Source organism: Hippichthys cyanospilos, chromosome 17 (genome assembly GCF_059441005.1).
Source record: "Hippichthys cyanospilos isolate Australia breed blue-spotted pipefish chromosome 17, RoL_Hcya_1.0, whole genome shotgun sequence".
In the NCBI taxonomy this organism is placed as follows: Eukaryota; Metazoa; Chordata; class Actinopteri; order Syngnathiformes; family Syngnathidae; genus Hippichthys; species Hippichthys cyanospilos.
This window is the reverse complement of record NC_142385.1, coordinates 8,840,507-8,863,092: the sequence shown is the minus strand read 5'-3', so window position 1 is coordinate 8,863,092 and position 22,586 is coordinate 8,840,507. Positions and strand designations below refer to the sequence as shown.

The window sequence follows — 22,586 nt, the reverse complement described above, 5'->3', positions numbered from 1 at the left end:
AACGATTGGTTAATTCATCATGTACGTATGTGTATATATGTAAATAACCAATATAATAATTGATTATAGCAGGATTGAAACGAATAACAACAGTAATAACACGATGATGCCTGCTAATCATTTATATATATATATATATATATATATATATATATATATATATATATATATATATATATATATATATATATATATATACATAACTACCAATATTTTATGAATTTTATTTGATTGAATTAGTTGAATTAGCATTTTTACAAGCATTTTTCCATATCGCGCATTCTTTTTGAAGCTCATCTTCAACTGACCCGGCCCATCTGTCCAAATGGAAGGCGGCCCTTGAGCCGAAACGCCGGGCGGGGCGGGCCCGGCAAGGGCCTATCGGGAACGACGTGTGATTAACGAGAGCAGCTTGATGCGCCGGCCTCTTTGTCATGTCGCTGAACAAACGCCGGCTGAATAATGCCCAAGATCTCAATTTAATGGGCTGAAATTTCTGCAAGAAAGCTCTAAAAACATTACCCATCTGTTCAGTGCACACACGCCTCAGCTCGCCGGGATAGCTCATAGCACTGTCTTGCCGTATGCAAATATGTTTTGCCTGGAAATCTATTTGGAGTTGCTCGAAGGAATCCAGAACGGCCCGCCTTCTGTCTCCCCTCGGCCGCCTCACGCGCTTCTCCCCGTCTAGCTCCTCTCGCGTGGAAGACGTTTCACCAGCTCCGCACGCACCCCGCTCACTCGCTCGCTCGCTCGCTCGCCGGCACCTCCGAGCACCGTGGGGCCCGTATGCAGATCTGGCGGGCCTCGTGCGGGCCGGGGCCACGGCAACCGTTTGCTCCCTTGGACAAAACACGCCACACGGGAATAATTACGCAGCCGCCTAACGTGTCCCGCGTTCCCACTGCTTGACGCACAGCCTCGTTACCTCCGCAAAGGTCCGATTCGAGCTGCAAAATGGTGGACCTCAACTCGTTCAATCCCAACAAACACATTTTTTTCCTTCTCTTTAATGATAGCTAGCACTAAATGAATTGGGTATTAAAGTACAGCGGACCCCCGTGTTACAACGTCTCTGACTTAAGTTATTTTCATGTTGTGAGTTTTTCATCCCCTCTTTATGACATTTTCCAGTTTTGCAACTGTCATGACCCTAGGGGCTTGGCTGTATTTGTGTTGTTTCATCTCCATCTGCAGGCGTTTTTAGGTAATTACTCTTATTTTCAGTTGCCGTCCCTGCGACGCGTCACTACAATTCTCCTATTGGTCGGCGTCCCCTCACGGAGATGGTGGTCTGCTATTGGTCGGCCGCACTCGTTTCAAAATGGCGGAGCGGTAAAGCTTTGTTCGATTGTGAGTGGTTACAAAACTGTATTAAGGGTTAGCCATGGGTCCCAAGATTGCTAGTGATGTTAAAGACAGAAGATGATTTATATGGAAACAATGCTGGACATAACCCTTATTAGGAAATATGGGTATAACAAAGGTAAATAAATCCTTTCTATATTTTTTTTTTATTTATGATGTTTTCTGATTTTATACATGTATATATGTTCTATTTTGGTACAAATTTTTAATATGTATGTACAATGTCGCATTAGCTATTTAACATTGGTTTGGATTGCACGTCATACGACCAATTCGCCTTACGACCCCATCCGCGGAACGGATTAATCTCGTAATGCGGGGGCCCACTGTAATTAAAAAGTACTGTAGTCAACCGCTTAAGGTTATTAACTATTAAAGAAATTGTTTACTTTTAAGAAAATAAGTACAAAAGTAACCAGTTAACATTCAGTAAATAAGTGCGATATTAACTGAATAAGAAATAAAGTAATCCATTACAAAGTACGAAAGTAATTCATTGTTATGCACTTAAAGTACATGAATACTTCTGGTGCTAAATTACTCAAAGAATTGATTACTGATACGAAAGCAGTAAATATTCAGTTACTTTTGGTAATTAAGTGCAACATTAATTGAATAGGAAATAAAGTGATATAGTACTTTGTGTAGGTATTAAATGAATTAATTGTTATGTACTAAAGTATTTGATTACTATAAGTCCTAAAGTACTTAAATTGATTACTGATACTAAAGTAAGAAATATTTCATTACTTTTGGTAAATAAGTGCAAAATTAATTGAATAAGAACTAAAGCGATCCATTACTTTGTGTAAGTACTAATGTAATTGATATACTCCAAAGTACTTGATTACATTAGGTACTAAAATACTCAAATAATTTATTACTCTAGAAAGCAATTAAGAAATCAGTTACTTTTGGCAAATAAGTGTAAAATTCATAATTAGTAATCAATTACTTTGCGCAAATACCAAAGGAATGAATTGTTAAGCGCTAACTTAGTCGATCAGTTTCGTTACTAAAGTGCCCCAAGAATTGATTACTTTAGATGACTAAAGTCATAAAAACTCAACGTAGGATGTCCTCTCCTGAGGACAGCAGGACTCATTCGGATAGCTCCGATGAATCAAAAGATATTGACTGAAAACAAATGTCCACTACAGTGGACACAGTGGCTGTAAATAGCCGTTTCTAGCGGCAGAAACAAACGCAATTTAACAAGAACTTATCAGCATACGACGACGAGCTTGAGTTCCTGTATACGTATGAGGAATTAGCATCCCTTTTGGGGCGGAAATGTTTTAAGGCGGGCGTGTGCGTGTGCGGAGATGCCAGGCCCGGTCCACCAGATGGTCCACAAAGGTGTTAGCACACAGTGAGTGGGCATCGCGATTGATGCATTGCAACATCCAGGAAGGTGGAACATTTGGCTGCTGACCCGCAGTCACAACTCATCGGCCCTGCCTTCTCCTTATTTAGCAGCAGCTACGGCGCCCACGGCACATGCGCATACGAGCGCACGCACACACACACACGCTGGGAACACGGCACTTTCCCGCCCTGGAGGGAGCCTAGGCCGCGCGCCAGAAACTTCTCCGCGGTCTCTGCAAGGAGGTCACGATGCCTCGGCGCAGGCCGGGATAATGAGTGCAAGGAGCGCAAATGGAGAATTACACTTGGATGGAGAACATCTGACCCTGAGCGGAGTCTTCGGGAGGCATTTCATTTCTCATAGTTACGTGTAACGTGCCCTGATGGTGGCACGTCTCAACTTCTGATTTGGTTGGAACGCAAGAAAGTCATCAGGGATGTTCCTAAATCTAAATAAATCCAATTAACCGATTACCGTAAACTTCGGACGGAAAAGTGCCATTTTTTTCTCGTGATTTGAGACCTGCGGCTTCTGCTGCAGTCCAATAAGGCTCACCTGCAGTTTTGTTTACTAGCCACCAGAGGGCAATCCCGGGTGGGAACAAAAATCATTTATTTATCATGTGATATATAAATGAAAAATTAATAAGTACTTTGGATTAAAAAAAATTAGAGGGAGAAAAAATGTATGCAACAAATAGTTTACTCATTTCAACAATCGATTCACCAGTTGATTATTTTTCCGATGAATCAGATGTTAACTCATTTTCTGCCATTGACAACTATAGACGTTAAAAATCAGTTATAAAAGGGCAGCGATAAAAGTCAAAAGAACATTTGAACTCAGTCGATGCCAACGACATATTTTTTATGTCTTAAGAATCTAGACATTCAATCCCAGGGACGTAATTATACGTTTTCCCTCATTTTTTTTTCACATGGAAGACAGAGGAGAGTCTAAAAACGGTTGGCACTGAATGAGTTAAAATGCATGTTTGATTTCCATCCCTTACTCAAAAATAGGACGTTTTTTTACAAAGACACAGAGCAGAAAATGCGCAAACATTTTTTTTTTTAATGGTGAAATGACTTGGGTTAAGGTTAGGGCAAAAATGATGATTGTTGTTTTCCAAGTGGAGCATTGTGTTAATACTGACAAAATACAAAAGTCGTTGAAGGACTATCCCTTTATTATTTTTTTTTAAGTGACACAATCATGGTCAGTTTTAGTTCAGATTGTTGTAATGTTAAATCTGATACTTTGTGATGGAAAAGATATGCGCAAAATATGCTTTGAGAAAAATTACCAGCGATAATGGTAGTTGTCAACGTAAAAACCCGTTGACAGGCTGTCAGACAATTAGCGTTAAGATCCGTTTTTTTTCTTCATTACATCCCATCCAAACACATGAGACATTAACTGAAAGGCCAGGATGTCCTCAGCTGAGCGCACCAGGACTTAGTCGGGTAGCTCGAATGAGTCAAAAAGTAAGGACCAAAAACTAATGTCCACTACAGGGGACGCAAACGAATGGGTTGGGTCTGGTGGGGGGGGGTGTTGAAGCCTAATTGAAAGCAAGGCGAAATATTAGTAGCGCGACAACACAAACGAGAGGCGCTCCCGGCCAGATGTCCCGCTCCCCCCCATGGGACTCCACGGCCAGTCAGTCATCGTCCACCACCATGACGTTGCCGTTGAGCTCATAATCGACGGCGGCCCAATCAAAGATGTTGCCTTTGGGGACCTTGTGGCCGTAATGCCAGGCTTGGATCATGCTCCTGGAGAGGACGTAGTCCCACATATTCACATCGGTCACCTCCCCCACGAAGCTTTGCAGGGCCTCCAAACCCCCGAGATGTTTGTCGGGGTCCTGCCCCAGGAGGACGGTGCCTTCGGGACGGATGCCGTGTCCGGGTTTGTACACCTGGTAGGTGCTGCGCCTGCCGTCCACCCAAAACGCCGTGAGCCCGCCGGCGGATTCCCAAGTCAGGCAGAGGCTGGTGCGAAAGGTGCCCAGCGGGGGGAGGGAGAAGAAAACGCCGTCCCCGCTCATGTAAAAGGACACGCGCCCGTCCTTCTCGCGCCACACGTTAAGCTCGTCGTAGTCGGCCGTGCGGTAGGCGAACAAAATGATCTGGCGCTCTTCGGGCAGCTCGGTGGCCACGCGCATGCACAGCGTGAAGGCTTTGAGCGCCATTTCCTTCAGGGGCATCAGAGTCACGTAGCTGAAATCCGTCTCGTAAGGGAAGACCAGGACTTTGCTGGCGAGACCCACTGGAGCAAATGGGACAATTGAACGAGAGCAAATTGTTCGGGTTACAAAAAGTGTCTCTTTCCAATGCTGCGGTAATATTAGTCACTCTTCGCAGAGGATAAACAATATATGCTTGGGAGTATTTTTGTATTGCGTTGCGAGTCGGAAAATGATTCCTAACTTGTGAAATCTGCAGGATTTGGGGGGTGGGCTGTCTCCCTTTGCCGCCATTGCAACATTGTGTACATTTGTGGGAAAACTTTGTGTAGAAAACGGTGGCGCAAACAGAGTTACGGGAGAGCTTCAAGGCAGATATTTTTACTCGACCTATTTTTAGAGTGACCCAATTGGGTTGACTTTTTTTTCAAGATTAAATTTGTGTTGCTTAAGGTGTATTAGGACTTTTTGCTAGCTTGACTGACATTTCCCGTTTTGTTAGCATTTAGCTAGCAAAAATGTGAAAATCGCTGTTTGACAAAGAACTTGGAGTTCAAGTCGAACCTATCCCACAAAGAACACTTATCTAAAATTTTTACTTGAAAATCAAGGCAAAATTTTTTTTTTAAAATCTTGAAAAACCCTAAAGCTGCACCACCTGTATCTCAAGGCACTGCTGTATTACCAATCCAGAGGATTTTTTTTAAATTGTATAAAAAAATTTGAAAAAAAATAATAAAAAGTGGAATTTTTCTGTTGTTAGCTTTAGCTAATTTAGCATTTTTGTTACACAGTTCATTTACGTAAGTAAATAAAAGGCACTAACAAAATCAAACAAAAACATGCAAAATTTGTTTTAGCTGATTTAGTATTTTCCTAACTCGTATCAGATAAGCAAAGCTGTGCAACGGCGCTATAAAAAAACAAAAAACAAAACATGCAACATTATGTTTCGAAATAATCTAGCCGTTTTGCTACTCATTTCATACTAGCAAAGCTATGGAAAGACACTAACGATCTCAAACTAACTAATTCAGACTTTTTGGGACTCGCTAGCACGCGTAAGGAAAGATGCTAACAAACACAAACAAAAACATGCAACATTTGTTTTAGCTAATGTAGCCTTTGTATTACTCAGTTCATGCTAGAAAAAGAAGCGAAAGATGCTAACAAACTCAAACAAAAACATGCAGTGTTTGTTATAGCTAATTGAGCATTTTTGGTACTTATTTCATGCTAGCCAAGCTATAGAAAGGCGCTGACAAACAAACAGAAACTCACATTCATTTTCCTTACCACGAGCACGTTATACACACAAAAAATGTCTAATTGTGTATTGCATATATTGGACTGTTAACTGTTGCCCCTAAGTACATTTTCAGCATCTTTGCTTTAGTTCTTCTAAGAAAATTTCTCTGAGCTTCTCCAATAAATCCCATTCAATTATCACCACTAAACATGCACTAAACTATGGAATTATCCCCTAACCGCAAACATACTTAGTTATAATTAGTCACTCAGTCTCAGTCTAGTCATTTGTCGGTATTAGGCAAGTCACATAGTGTATATGAAACCTAGAATTATTATCATTACCTTGCCTGGTTGAGGAACGGGCCAAAGCAAACACACCAAATAGAAGTACGGCTAACATACGGATATTCTGCAAACACACACCAGCGGTAAGTGCAGAAGTCACAAGATGGAAAAAATCCTGTTGAAAAATATGCTTGCTTACCATGATGCCGTTTTGTTGTCGTCTTTCTGTTAGTCAAAGTAATTTATGCTCACTTGTGTCCTCTGCCCTCCTTGTACCAGCCGTGATGTCAGCAAAGACAATGGGCTTGCTGAGGGACTGATACACACTAACGGGCCTTGTTTTGAAACAGGGGCGTCCAACCCTTTTCAACTGGGGGCCCTTTTCAACTTGGGTGTATGAAACATGCTAAAAATCACTTCAATAGCCCAAAGCCAACATATACAAAGCAAACATATAACCACAAATATGGCCATATTGGGGCCATTTTTTTGTGTGGTTGGTTTTAGGCGTGCGTCTAATTGCGTCATGCTAGGCGAGCCTAAAAGGATGAAACCTCAAACTGCAGCTCTGCTTACCGTGGTGGATGTTTTGGTTTGAAACCATACATTTCAAAATCAGCTCACTTGCTTAAATGATCAAAGATGGATTTGGCTGTTTAATTTCACACTTTAAGAGAAATCACTCAACATCTTCATTTCTGAGTAAACATATATGATAGTTATTTTTTTGCAGTATTGCCTTTTAATATCAAAGTCCCAACTATAACGCATATAGCATCACTGTTATGTTGCTGTACTTTAGCTGAAAAATTCTGTCAGTTAAATTGGGAAGTTATCTTTTGCCCATATCCACCATTTTTTTTATTACATGTTCTTTAAGTTTTATGCAGGTTTCAATGGTTGAATGAACTAGCTAACTAGTCTTCAAGCTAGGCTAAGCTAATAGGAGTCAACTTCAAATTAACCTCAACTAGCCAGTAGCCACTAAACCCATATATAAAAAACACAAGGTTGTTCACTTTCTTTTACGCTTAAATTTACAAAAATCAACTTTTTTTAAACTCTATTCCTGTTCAGTGTAATTAATGTGAGTTGGTATTTAGCCGTCATGCTAGGCTACGCTAATAGGCTGAAACCTCAAACTTGTCACTAATCCTGTTTACGTTTCTTCACATAAATGAAGCCATTTTAGTGCAACACTTTAATTCTCAATAACAATATATAATAATTCAGAAGCAAGATATAAATTCAGGACCTTCAACCCCAAATCCATACGAAAGGGAACAAATAATTACTGAGTACACAGATATTTGAATTACCTGGCATTTATTCACAGATTCATGTCATTTTGTCGCATGGCTATCGATTCGTAACCGCTCACTTTCCGAATTTAAGTCATACCAAAAATACAATATCGATGCGCAGTAAGAGTTGGCATGTAACATGGTGAATGTCTCTTAAATGATACGTCAGTGTCCAATACCACAACAGAGAAAAAAAAAAAAATAGAAACTGGGCCTTCATGATATCAACATATCTACATTTAATACAAGCTGAAAGACGGAGAGGAAAAACAGAGAAAACGAAGAAGCATATTGTGACAAGCTAATTATTTACACTTTTCGGGACTCTGACGTAAACCGCTCAATTAAATGATGAGTCAACTCAAAGCGCTGTTTACCAGGAAGGCTGGGAAAACAGAGGTATGCGTGATAAATGATGTGTTTCCAGCATTTAAAACAAGTGGGAGGATGACAGTCAATTTTTAAAGGTCCCCTCCCGACTGATGATTGTTTTTGCAAGTCAGCATGGAGACGCAGAGTCCGAAAAAAAAAAAAATCGCGTTTATGTGAAGAGGTGGCCGTCAAACACACAATGCAATTGAAAGCATGTTTATTTGACACCCTCCATCAGCTGATTCACACATTATGAAGTAATATTCAGCAATGTGAAGGTTTTTTTTTTTTAATCCAGCAAACTTTTGCCTTCATTTTCCACGTTGAGGTCACTTTATTTTAAGAGTGTCCTATTTTATTCCCATTCGCATTCACTGCCAGCCACATCAAAACAAACATCAATTGTTGATTCTACACATATTCACTGCCAGCCAAGTAAAAATGCCTCTGACGTCTAAAGCCGTCAATGGCAGTGACCGAGTTCGATTTTCAGCTCAATGCAGAACAAAGAAATCATGCATATGTCTCATCTCGTTGTCTTTGTGCAGATGGCAAGTCTTGATACCCAGCTTTAGGTCCGTGCACTAGTATACCCCCCCCCCCCCCCCCCCCCCACCCCACCCCCCCAAAAAAACCACACTAGTAGGATATTTACAAAACACTCACACAGCTTACCATAAAGTATTTATCCGGTACCCTATGTGGTGAATTATAAATGAAACTGAGTTCCCTGCCCAAAAAAATGTAGTAGTACGCTTTTTGTCCTAAATAGGACAACTTTGACATATTTGTGGGACAACTACATATTACTAGTGAGGCAAAACGGTTTTGACAAGTGTGTGCAGTAAGCAACTAGTGCACAACATGGATCTGATAAATGCTCAAATGACTTAATGGCAAGCTGCTGAAGAACTTAATCTTTCATATGCTTTTAAGGTCCATGTACTAGTTGGCTCTACTAGGACAACAAGAGCATAAAAAAGGGAAAACTACATATTACTATGGGGGGGTGGAAACAAAAATAAATCTACTTGTTGACATCTTGGAGCGTGTAGCTATTTACTAGTGCAAAGTTCACTTTACTAGTAACGTGTACTGGTCTACTACTAGTATGCCAAAAGGGTCCTACGAAAGAGTTACTAGCACATGAACCTCGGGGGGGATTTCAATAAATGCTTGAATGACTAAAAAGCCATTTTCAAATTCAGTATGTATTTGTGTGCTAAATAGTCCGACTGATGAGAACAAAGAGCATACTAGTATATAGTCCTTGGGATGGCTATTGAATAAAAGTCAACGCACACAGCTGCAGGTGAGGGATTGTAGTGCCACCTAGAGGTGGAGCTGACAACTGAAAACACAGACACTTTAAACATATTTTTTGTAAACTTGCATACAAAGTGGTCGCACGTGTTTTTTTTTTTTTTTTTTGGCATAGTTACCGAAAAGAATTGTGATTCGCTTTCTTTTGGCAGTCATGCGATGAACACGGGAACATATTTTTGACGCTTGGCTGGGATCGTGGCACTCGAGATTGAAACTGATGGGAGCGGAGGGGATAAGTGAGACCTGAGAGAGTGGCCCCACACTGAGGAAAGAAAAACGAAAGATGCTAACGAAGTAGCAGGCCGCAAACGCACAGCCTCACAAATTTAGGAAGCAAAGAAAACCGGACGGGCTACAAGGTCCGCCTCAGCTCCCCCTGCGCTAGTCCAGAGAGTGACAGTTCAAATCCAGGCAAAGCGCGACATCTTCTCCACAGTCTGGTGTAGAATTTTCAGATGGGCAAAAGGGAGACGCGATCCAGCTAGTAGTCCTCCACCCATCCGTTGTCCTGGATAAAGGCATCAATGACTTCCTTCATGGCCAGGTTGGGGATCAGCTGGTCCTGGGTCAGGGGGCTCCGAGTGACCGGGTCGAAATGGCCCACTCGCTGAAGGGGGTTGAAACGGGGATGATGAAATTGGCAGGAAACCACCCGTACTCATCACTTTTAAGTTCTACTCTACTTTGGTCCGCCGTTGGAACGTGCAGTTGAAGAGAATCTCCAAAGGGGACATATGAGACCTGCGTGACGCTTTTTGCACCGGCGGTTTGATTTAAAGTTCGATTCTTGTTTTTTCCCTACGACTTATTCACAATCAGCCCAGTCTTTTTTTTTTCCATTTTAAATCTATAAAAATGGACGATTGACATCTAAAGCCGCCAATTGTAGCGAATGGGTTTAGTTTGAATCATTACTTCCTGTAATATTTTGGCTTTTTTTCCTCCCTTTCAGAACCAACCGAATGATCAGTCTTTAAGGAGCTATCCAAGAAAATCATGATATGTATCGCGATACATGGGGGGACAATACCATTCAAAGACGGTATATTTTAAAGTGAAACGATTTGGTTCTGTTTCATTCGGTGGAGCGACGTTGCAATGAAATTCTGGCAGTCATTTTTACAAAATGACTACAAATCTGACATGTCATTTAAAGATCTGAATCATACACTGGAGAGTGTATTTGTAGCTTTTGTCAGGTTTGTTAACATACAACATGAAAAAAAAAATCCAAGAAAATTAATGTAAATTGAATTCACACTGGTATGTACTGATTCAGAACTTTTTTGATTAGGCCATTGACCAGTCCAAGCTAAGAAGCTCATAAAAATGAAGTTACTACTCAATGTAATATTAAACATTTGTTGGTGGGTTTCCAAATTTGATTGGAAAGCTATTTTGAGTTGTTCACTTGACATTTGGTCCTGCGATCATTCCTCTTACAACTGAACAAAATGTTGTACCTGTAGATGCTCTTCAATGTCTTTGCGATCGTAGGTGATCCCGCTTGGTGTGATGCATGGTTCCCTCATCAGCTCAAAACTGATCTTGCCGCAAAGATAATCCGGAATCTCCCGTTTCTGTTGGGAGAGGAGGGTTACTCATTTGTCTCATGTCCGTTGGAAAATGCTGAGAAACGTACACGCGGCAATATTGCCTGAAATGTAAAAAAATAAATAGCTAACGAAATAAAAATACAGCCAACACACACACACGATCTTGTGAATGTCTCAGTACAATCCAGTATGAAAGCGGTTAAAATCCAAACTCGGCAGTGATTGTAAAACCTCGTGGTACATTAAGTGTTCATTTACTGCTAAATCAAAAGTACTAGAGGAATCAGTATTTTTTTTTTTTTGCTTGAGTTTTCCTCTCTTCAATAATATCCTACATTTGAAATCCAAATTGTCACATTCATTTTTAGCATTTATACAGAATAAAGGATTGCTTGTCATTGCGATGCAGATGTTACTCACTTTTCTCTTTTCGTCCACTTGAGAAAACAGCTCGTCCATGTCCATTAAGTACTTGTCCTAATTGGGTAGCATTAAAAAAAAAGTTATGGAAATGTAAAGGAGAGACAAAATTGTGGTCATCAAAATGTATTAACATACGTGTTTAGATGCAATCTTGGCCACATCGCCACCAATGTGATCGTCATCTTGCTTTTCTTTGTAGTCTTCAAGTTGTCTGTGGTATAACATGACAGTACATTAGTCATCTGTTCAGGGATTAAAAAACAAAACAAAACAAAAAAAAACCAGCTGCTCACCGTTCCTTCTCTGCAAGTATGAGTTTGCTCAAGTAGGCGTGCAGCTCGTTCTCCTGGTTGATGCGCTTCTCCTCAATGCTGTTCCAACGCTTCTTCTTGGCGATGCGTAAAGCGCCGGGGATATCGTCGCCGAAATTCAGCCTCTGTTCCTTTGCCAGATTGTAAGCTGCGCAAAACAGAAACAGCACATTTAAGAATGCAATAGGATATTTGGATGCATTGTTTGAATTTTGCGGCCACCTTTCTGCAGGTTCCCGATGGCTTCGTCGTAGTTCTCCAGCTCCAGGTGACACTGGCCCAGGAAGAAGTGGGCTTTGACCGACTGAGTGTCCAGCTCCAGGGCGTGCTTGCAGTCGGCCAGGGCCTTGTCGTGCTGCTGCAGCTTCACGTGGCACAGGGCCCGGTTGGTGTAGTACACTGCCACGGAGGGGTTACGGTTCTGGAGGGCGAGACGACACACTGATGCGCCTTTGATACACAATGGTTGGTCCTGTATAAATACTTGGAAATATTGCCTAGGGATGTTCAATACTACTTTTTTCAGGGCCGATACCAGTATGAATTCTTACGGATGCAGAGTACCGGTACTAATAATACTTGCGACACAAAAGTATCCCCCCATAAAACAATGATACCATTTTAAACAAATACATATGTACAGTATTCAAATACAGCATTTTCCCCTCAAAATATCACTATATTCATGGAAATTTTCTAGTATTCTAATTTTTCTTTTTCCGATTGCGATTGTAAAATTATTCCAAGAGAGCCGCCTATCATACACATACCTTGAAATAAAGCCTGGTACAAGCACGCCCATTGCTAATAATAATGTTTAAAATCAGTAATTATTATTTTTATTCCTGATTTATTTATCGATCAAAATTAAACCGGGTGTCATGATCACATTTTTATTCTATTTTGTGCCAGAGTGCAAGGATGATTTGATACCTTAGGTTTGTATTAGGGAATAGGGATATCCTTTTTGTTCAGGTGGCTAATTAAATTAGTAGTTAAACACAGCTAGCTATACGCTCAATTTGCAGAGATGGCAAGACCGCCTCACATTATAATTAATTGTATAATTGATATACATATGATATTGATATACATGAGAATATGCTCCCACTGGCTGTGTTTAGTTTCTGGCTTTGTTGCAGTGGTATGGATTATAAAATGTATTTATTTATTTATATTTTGGTAATATCACTGAATTTTGGATTATTCTGATTCTATGTACCCCCCCCCATTAATCATCCAGCCCTAACAGAAACACTGAAAGATTTCTACTACTGGCTTGTTAATATAACAAATAGCGTTCCCTGTCATCAACGGTCTGCATTATTGGATGGGATGTCGAGACTGAAGCCAATGTTGGATCTTTTGTATGTTTGTCACATCATCATTTCTCAATCCAAAATGACTTTTGCATCAGGTTCCTCTAAAAAAGCCGAGAGAGCATGGGAGGGAGTCCAATTTAGCGATGGGACAAAATGTGCCGAAGCTCGGAGAATTGTGTCGAGTAATGGGATGGGCGTTTCCATGACGTGTGTACGGAGACGCACTTCATTTGGGCAAGATTCGGAAACGATGACGTGTAAAGCCTCGCTGCCTGGACCACATTACTGCTTCAGGAAGTGGTAATGTGGTTTAGCTTGTATTGCAATACAAGTAAAAAACAGCCGCAAAACACAGTGGCAATCGCCGGTCGTCTCACATTTTGTGGATTTCTGGCTCCTGAAATTTTTTCAAGCATTGTACTGAGAGCCGATAAATGTTTTCTTTATGCTGGGGTGCTTTGTAAAATATAATTGAGATACACAGTAAGTCATTTACTTAATCAAATAGACATACAATTCTCAGCACGGTTGACCTCTTTGGCTTCTGGACCAACTGATGGCGCCTTGAGCAAATGAAGCACCATGAAGCTTTGAAACACGCACGTACAATTGGCTGCAAAGCTTCACGAAGCTTCACTTGACCATCATTAGTCCAAGGGCATTTACTCACAATGGCCTTGCTGTAGCACGTCGCAGCCTCCTGATACTTGCGGCAGAGGAACAGGCGGTTCCCCTGCTCCTTCAGCTCCTGCGCGGTGGAACTCTTCTCCGGGCTGCCGGCCATCTTCTCCACCGGCTCCGCGGGGCCCGCCTCGCCCTGCTTCCCAATCCTGTTCCCCGTCTCTCCGGCTGGCTCAACAGACAGGCTCAAAAAGGCCCTGTCCTCGCCTGGATCTCCAACACTGGCAAAGCCAAAGAAAGCATGCGAGTTATTTTCTAGGTCCGCAATGCAACTGCAATGCGTGTTTTTTTTGCATGCAAGCGGATTTTCTCGTTGTTTCCTTGACAGCGAGAAAAGAGGCGAGGGCACCCGGCGACTTAACTCTTCGTGAGACGGGTGTCAACAAGAAGGCGAGAAAGTTACAATATTTGAACTACTGTTCGAAGACCACTCGATTTCAAACTCGCACACGATGCAAGTAGGAAGGTTGCCACTTGCGTCGGTTGATCAAAGCGTTGACTTTACGCTGAGTAATTGACGTCCGCTAGTTAGCCACCTAGCATACCGATTGCTATTGTGGCAATTCTATAGGCCTACAGGAGCAACTTCTGACGTTGACACCGCGAACAGCGAGCTGTTAACGCTACCGAAGTCGGTTAAAGTTCAGCATATAAAACAAAACAGCAGGCCGTTGAAGAGCCCTTTAGCATTTAGCTTCTAGCTAACATCAACAACGCTAAATTAGCGAAAACGCTAGGTGGGCTTTTGAGTTTTTTTATGTTTTTCATAGCGACGGAAGCAGTCGTGTAACTAGCAAGTGAAATTGCGGTAGTTAATGTGCTCACCCTTCCTGGAACGTCTCACATCCAAACTGACTTAAAAAGCTTGGTTTTATAATATTGCAGGATTAAATTTCTCCCTTGTGAGCTATCATGACAGGTTGTTGTTATGCTGACGTCACTTGTTACGTCGCCGGAAGCTGTGAGGGCACTTGGTTATGTTGACCTGGATCGAAATCAAATTTAAATTTACATTAATTACACAAACCAATCTTTTATTTTTTTTATATTCGGGTATGCTATTTGAACGGAAGCATTTTAATTAATCTACAAAGATAAAAATGGAAAATAATATTTTTTAAAACCGCGCAGTACACTATAGAACCAGAAGAGGGCGTTTTATGTTAATTTATATTTGGTAATCAGTAACGATTCGGGGAAAAAAGATAGTTTCGAGGTAATTAACAAAATACCCACAACGCAAACTGTCCATATGCACTCTCGTTTCTTTCTCTGAATTTTGCTTGAATAGAATTACATTTTAGCAGCAGCAAACCGTTATCATTGGCCTTTATTGTCATTGTACATATGCTACTTTATGTATACGATTGGTCACGTTGCATTGCTTCAGCAGCACGAGTGAAACCATGAAAACGAAAGCATGTTTGCGTCACACTTTTGAGGTTCAATTTTGACACTCACTTCCAGCCTACTTTTCAACATATATGAGTTTTCTTTTTGCACCACTCCCAAGTTCCAAAAGATGCGAAGTAGGCCATGAGTTAGGTTTAAATTGCTATGCAATGACGTTCGAGTAGAATCAAGTCTAACAAGAAACTCCTCCGTTTTAAATAGAATATTTTAACGTCAGTAACATCCCACCCACAGAGAAAATACAGCTCACACTGATAAATCCATAGGTGACCCCCTGTGACCTCTTTGGGCCTTTATTATACAAAGAATATTCCCATTTAACCTCGGGTGAATTAGCAAGCTCGTGATTGTCACTTTCATCCCAGGCTTGCATGAAGATTAGTGCACATCCTTAAAGCAAACATGCTGAGAAATAAACGAGTGGTGTAAAGGGTGCAAAGGGGGGGTCCCAGCTGTGTTTACCAAGAGATGCCAAAGAACACCCACCTAAACACTACAAGCACAATGGTGCTAAATGTTTGGGTACAAGCTAATAATCGAAACAAGAATTAAACAGAAGATATTGCATGTTGCTTTATGGTACCTAGTCAGAAAAATTGCAAAAAATCTACAGAGATAGTTATCATTACCGGTGAGCCTATATAAACAGAAATGATTAGTAGGGGGTTAGCATTTACAGAAACAACAGTTTCTCTATACTGTTTCAAGTGTTTACATTTAAACTGTCCGTCATTGTGTCTCAACCGCCGTTGCTTTTGCACTCCATTCAAAGCCTCTGCCCGCTGCACCAGCTGGCTGAGCTTCACGTCACCTTGGCAACGGGATGAGGAAGTTGCCCCGCTCCTCTGGCACAGCTGAAAAGCAGCCGCTTCCTGATTGATTCTCTCCATCCAAGCCGTGCTCGCTTTCCCGTTTTCTATCGTCGCCAAAAAAAAAAAAAAAAGCGCCTGACAAGCCAAAACGACTGAACACACTCAGGGTGGTGTGGGGGGGGCTCAGGTTCAAATGATGAAAACAAAAGCGGCATTCATCGGTATGGCCGACTCTTTGTTGGGTGGGTTTGCTCATTTTGACGAGGGAAAAAGGCTCATAGACTCATTGCAGAAGTGCTTGAATTCAGGATGAACGCCAGCGTCGAATAATGATGCAAGACGAGGAAACAGTTAGTAATTGTTGCGAATGTGCGCAAGGTTCAGCTAATTAACCTCCGCCATTGTTTTAGCCATAACACGAGCCACACATTGTCGTCTATTTTGCCTATCAAATGACGTGTCAAAAAATGCAAATGTTCAACACCTGCTCACAAAATTTACCACCTCTTTGCATAACCGGAGAGTACATTTGCATACAAGCAAAAGTTGGTATGGAGGCACAAATGCAATACTACAATTTGAGTAGTTTCTGTTTTCTTACCACTGGTAATATTTCAGAAGATCACATGCGAGTCATTTGACATCCAGGAGCCGAGCCGGCAGAGTGCACAGGAAGTCAAACAAGGATCAACATGATGAGAGACTAAAAGCCGCAGATGTTGTCCTTGCTCTCCACATGACATCATCACCATCACCTCTGGCCTCCTTCTGTCAGTCCAAGTCATTCATTGAAAGCACCGTTTTCCACTAAGGAGTTAGTTCATTTTGACGGCCGCCTAAATAGCGGGGCAAAGTGTTTATTTTAAAAGCAGGGAAATACATACAGGACATTGAATTATTTTGTTAATCCTTCCCGGGTACCAGATACCTTGAAATATGGCTGCTATGGGCCCATTACCTGTAATCGCACATGCCCTAAAACACTTAAAATGGTCGTGAAATGAAAATAGACCGCATTTTCCGGACTATAAGGCGCACTGGCATATAAGATGCAGCAGTAAAATATGAGCAAAAAATTGATTTTCCTCACGGATAAACCGCACTGGACTATAAGCCACAGATTTTAATGCAAAAAGATGGTAGATGAAGTTTAGAATTTTTATAGTAATTTAATTTTTTGGTCATTTTCTGCCAACATCAGACTGAACATGCCTGCAGTTTAGTCCCAACATATTTTTAAAAAATGGATGGAAGGATGGATTGATGGATATGTTAGGTAAATAGCAGTTCAGAATTGAAATCATTACTTCAATAGCATCTTTTTTTGCCTCCCTTTGTTTGATAGTTTATTTTAACATAATAACACATTTGACATCATTCATATACAATCATAAATACATATATAAAATCACATATACGTGTACTGTATATAAAATTTACCCCAAATTTTATATATATACATATATATATATATATATATATATATATATATATATATATATATATATATATATATATATATATATATATATATATATATATATATATATATATATATATATTTGTAATAATATATTGTTTTAACTCTTTTTGAGCACAGCCATTGGTTCACATCTTTTCAGTTCTATTTGATAGTTGTTCCATAAATTGACACCTCGAAGCAGATAGCTACACACATTTGCTTGCTGGTGGCCAGCAAAAGAAAACCAAAAAAGCAAAACAAAGCAAACAAAAAATAAAACAAACAAACATACAAAAAAAAATACAGATAAGCCGCACTGGACTATAAGCCGCAGGGCTCAAAACATGAGGAAAAAGCCGCGGCTTATAGTCGGCAAAATACGGTACATTCTTAAGCATCGTTTAAAAGAGCAACCCTCGCTTGAAAGCCCAACTCCAAACCTTACCCAGCAGAATTTCAAACGCATCCGTGCATGCAGCCAAAACCCAGCGAGCCTTAGGCCCGAGCCCCCGGTAGCCGAAAGTCGAGCATGAAGGTCAAGAGCCAAACGAGGGATATCCTGACGCCAAAGCCCTCGCAAAAACCAGAAATACCCATCGGGTCAAAGGTCATCTTCACACTTCTGCGAGCCCGATTAAGTCACACCTTCCTCCTCCAGGATGATTTGTATCTCCTTTCCAGCAAGCCACCTGACTGGCTTGCACAGAACCTGTGAAAACACACAATGACTTCCGTCTGAAAAGTTTGTTTTGAAAAAGCCGCTTTGTTTGTAGAAAAAGCCTCCATGCCCTCCAGGGGGTCAACACACACACACACACACACACACACGCAAAACATCCACCCACACAGCGTGGATTGATGTGCGTCGGCTGCTGTTGTGACTTGAGTGGCAGGCGGTGGAGGAGGGGCGACGCGTCCACAATGGGGGAACACTTTTGGAGGGAAATCAAACCTCAGGCGTTTGATTTCTGCTGAGCATAAGGAGGGAAAGACAACATGGCATCACTCACTCAGCGCCGCAAAAATTCACCCCACAATTTGTTTTAAATGTGTTTGTTTTTTTTCATTGAAAGTATCTATGATAATATCATTCATATACAGTTAGCTATAACAACTAAATAAAAGGTTCAATTGAAACAGTTTGTACATCATCATCAATTCAGTGGGCGGAAAAGTCCACGACACCAATGAAGAAAACTGCAGGGATATTATTTGTATTTATTTATTTATTTTATTTAAAAAAGAAGATTGTGGCAATGAAGAAAAGAAGGAGGGAAGGATTCTCACTTTTATTTCAGAATTCTGGCTTTATTCTCAGATATCTTACTTTATAGTGGGCAATTATGCATTTTTTTTTTAAATCTGGCATTAATGTCTTTAAAATTGACAGTCAAGTCTTTAGAGCCTCACTTTAGTCTCAGAATTTTGAGTTTAAAGTCTAAAATTCCCACTTTATTCTCAGAATTCTGACTTGTGACTATTCTCAAAATTCTCTTATTCACAGAATTGTCACTATCATTTTTTTATTTACACACTTATCAGTGACAATTTTGAGGTCACAGTGAGATGAAAATCAGAATTATGACTATCCTCAAAATTCTGCTTTCTATTTTCAGAAATCTCACAATTCTTTATTTACGTACTTATCAAAATGAGAATTCTGAGCATTGTCAGAATGAAAATAGTCAGAAATCTTAGTTCATTCTCAGAATTTTGACTAGTTTGTAAAATCAGATACCTCACTTTAGTGTCATCATTATGAGTTTAAAGTCAAAGAATTTTGACTTGACAGTCAGAATTCAGACTTAATTTTAAGAATTCTGACGTTAAAGCCATAAAGTCTCACTTTATTCTCAGGATCCAGAGATTAAAGTCAAAGACTTCTGACTTTATTCTCAGAAGTCTGAATTTAAAATTCAAATCCCCATTTTATTTTGAGAATTTTAGTTTTATTCTCCGAATTTTCACTTTATTTAAATAAAAATTCAAAGAATAACGTCAGAATTCAGACTTTACTCTCAAAATTCTGCTGTATGTATAAAGTATAAAGTTATCAATAACTTTAGTTCTTAATTACCTAAACTAATTGATTATTTTAGTACTTAATTATTTTAGCACCAGCCATTCTTAGTCACTCCAATAGCCAGTACCGTACAAGCGATTAAATTTCTGGAAAAGAAAAAAAAAAAGCATAAAATTATGTCTTTGGGCATGAATGAGTTCATTGGGAGCTCCAAATGACAAAAGACTTTGTTGTTTATCATTGAAATTATTCACATCAAAGGCATTTCTTTTTCTTTCCGGTGGAGCTCATTCCATCACTCCTGAACAGAACTTTTTCACAATCAATGAGGAATCCTCAGGGCAGTGAACGCAACCAGCAGGGGCACCAACAAGTTAGTAAACCCCCCCAGCCTCCTTCCCTTGGACCACCGCACCGTGCTCCCCCTCCCCTCCCCCTTAACTCCCCGAACGTCCCCTTGGGTCATGCTCTCAGGGTCACCAACCCCCCTAGCCAAAAACATACATAATGAGCTTGGGGCTAATTGTGTGCGTGAGCATGCCAAGACATGTTCTCACTGGATTTTGTCGCTTTGGATAATGAGCTTTTTCTATGCAAATATACTGTAATGAAAAAGACCAACAAATGGACGGGCAGAGTGTCCATGGTCAGGTGGATGAAATTTCCTAATTGGTGTCCATTTGAAGTCAACCAAAACCCGATTTCCTCCCTCAGACCGTCTCGCGCCAAGTCATCAAATTGTCATCCCCCGACTGAACAATCGCTTTATTTGTTGCGCTGCGAACACGCTGAATGCAGCTTGTCTTCATCCTGGAAATGCGTTGTCGGCGGATTCCAAATTGGACAGTAATCAGATCAGCGCCAGGGGTTTGACTAATGACCAATGACAAGCAGTGAACCCGGGCGGAGAGGAGGAGTTGCCCCGCTTGAGGGATTTGCCGGTGACGGGGGGGATCGGCGGGGGCCGGTGGGTCAAAGGTGAAGCTTTGAGACCCGCTCAATCGAAGCGCCATTAAAAAATTCCTTCTGTGATTCCTCCTTGTAGCATGGAGTTTCCGGAAGGATTCGGCCATCCATTGCGGTGGTCAACCGGACCCTCGGCACTGGACTTGCCATGCGTAGAAAAGACACTTGAATGTAGGACCAAAATGTTACTTAACCCTCATGTTATATTTTGACCATTTTGGCTCATTTTCTTCCACGTTATTCTCACAGAACTTTAGCCAAGGGATGTGGTCCAGCCATGTGGAAATTTGTCATGTTGTCACCATCTGGGTGAAATTTCAGCTCCCTAGGGTCTTCTTTCAAAGCTCTCTCTTTGATGTTCCATGCCTTTGGTGTGAAGATCAAAGGATTGGACAAAATACTGCAATAGTGCAGAAATTGGACCATTTTGGGTTATTTTCATCCGCGAGATTTTTGCAGAGTATTAGCCAAGGGATGTGACACATCCCTGTGAAATAATTGTGACGTTGCCACCATCTGTGCGAGATGTCAGATCCCGAGTTTATTTTTTTCCAATGCATTCCTCTTGATGTAAAATGCATGTGAAGATCAAACATTGGCTAAAATACCACCCAAAAGGTTAAAAAAAAAAGAATCCGTTTGATGGTAGCCAGTATGAGAAGTGAAGGGGATTAAAAAAAATCCTAATCCTCCACACAAAGTACCAAAGCCAATTTATACTCTTGTGTTTCATTTGTTTCTGTAAATAGTAATAAATTCATGGGTCAATTTGACCCAATGGTCAATTTTAATTAACTAAGTAATCTTGTGACCCATATTCATTATTATATTATATTATATTATTCATTTTAACCAATGATTTATGCACATTTCTCAACAACAATAATAATGTCACAGGGTCAATACGACCCAGAGGTGTGTGCATTTTACATAAAGTGTCAAAACCTGTTTGTTTGTTTTTTGATAGGTGACCCACTCACAATTAAACAAAGACAATACTTAGTTTGTTGGTTCTCTGGAACAGTAATAAAATCTTGGGACAATTTGCCCCAAGGGTCATGAATTTAGTTATCTAAAAGTCTCAGAAATGTGTTTTTTGTGTAATCTTGCTCACTAATAAACCTTGTGATTTTCCCCCCTCAGAAACTGCAATAATATTCTCTGTTTATTTTGACATGAGTTTTGCTTATTTATCAGAAAGATTGCAACAAAATAATAATAATAATTGTAACTGTAGTCAAAAACGCAATTTCCTATGGATATGCTGTTAATACTGAAGCCAAACTGAGGTGCTGAACGACTACATTCAACATTTACTTTAGCTTTCACATGAGTCACGATTGGGGAGGCTGAAAATGAACTTTGACGTCTGTATTCGTCAATGGCAGTGAATGAGGTAAATATTTGAATAACCCTAAATAAAACCCCGATTAGAATTATTCTCTCATTATTATGATTAGCTTAATTTGTTTCATCATGTTAGCGCCGCATTTCTCCCCAAATCCAAGATGCGTTACGTCATGTGTCAACTATGTCGCCTGTGGGACGTCCTGTCTACCAGCTTTGTTTTCCTACGCCTGCCGTCCAAATTTCCATCACAAACATCTCACCCCGAGTGACCCTTTGCTTTCTGTCGGTGAAGAGGCCCTGATTAGCCGGCATACATGTGCAGATAGGCCAGAAATCCACCAGGTTGAAATACGCACCATGTGCATGTGTGTGTGTGTGTGTGTGTGCAGAGAAGAAGCAAAGGCAAGTTAGTGCATGCACTCATGCATGTGTGCATGCACGAATGTCTCGGCCAAAATCGGGCCAATCCTCTATGCTCGACTCATGCAGAATTGAAAAAATACTATCGCGTTCATTCACAATAATGTAAATGATACAAATGCGTCCATTGCTACTGGTCAATACCCGCACGCCTTTAAATCCACCTGCTAGCATGGGAAGATTGTTGCCTAACACCAACGCACCCTGAGGGACCGGTGAATTGATACCCCTGAAGAGAGAGGTGTGTGCGGCAGACAGGTGGGGGCTTCCAGGGTTTACTCACAGGGAGTCACCCAATTTTGGCGGCGCCCTCCAGGGCTCCCCAGTTTAACAAAGGCCGTCTCACTGCCAGCACATAAGAAAAAAAGACAAGTTACAATG

The 22,586-nt window shown here is 40.8% G+C and overlaps 2 protein-coding genes across 3 annotated transcripts; both read right to left on the bottom strand.

Moving 5' to 3' along the window:
* Positions 1-3,908: 3,908 nt before the first annotated feature.
* Positions 3,909-6,748, bottom strand: crp1 (C-reactive protein 1). The gene is made up of 3 exons (XM_088439812.1): positions 6,664-6,748; positions 6,522-6,588; positions 3,909-5,011 (listed from the first exon to the last, which is right to left on the bottom strand). Exons 1-3 carry the CDS (start codon positions 6,664-6,666, stop codon positions 4,401-4,403), a joined length of 681 nt encoding a protein of 226 aa, XP_088295938.1. The 5' UTR covers positions 6,667-6,748; the 3' UTR covers positions 3,909-4,400.
* Positions 6,749-8,773: 2,025 nt separating this feature from the next.
* stub1 (STIP1 homology and U-Box containing protein 1) lies at positions 8,774-14,707 on the bottom strand. 2 transcript variants are annotated; one of them, XM_088439745.1, is made up of 8 exons: positions 14,585-14,707; positions 13,749-13,980; positions 11,979-12,177; positions 11,739-11,904; positions 11,581-11,656; positions 11,443-11,499; positions 10,930-11,046; positions 8,774-10,073 (listed from the first exon to the last, which is right to left on the bottom strand). In XM_088439745.1, the coding sequence occupies exons 2-8, from the start codon at positions 13,860-13,862 to the stop codon at positions 9,948-9,950; spliced, it is 855 nt and encodes a 284-aa protein (XP_088295871.1). In that variant the 5' UTR covers positions 13,863-13,980; positions 14,585-14,707; the 3' UTR covers positions 8,774-9,947. The 2 variants fall into 2 exon arrangements, with proteins under 2 accessions (XP_088295871.1, XP_088295872.1); XM_088439746.1 differs by lacking the exon at positions 14,585-14,707 and adding an exon at positions 14,122-14,271.
* Between the last annotated feature and the right edge of the window lie 7,879 nt (positions 14,708-22,586).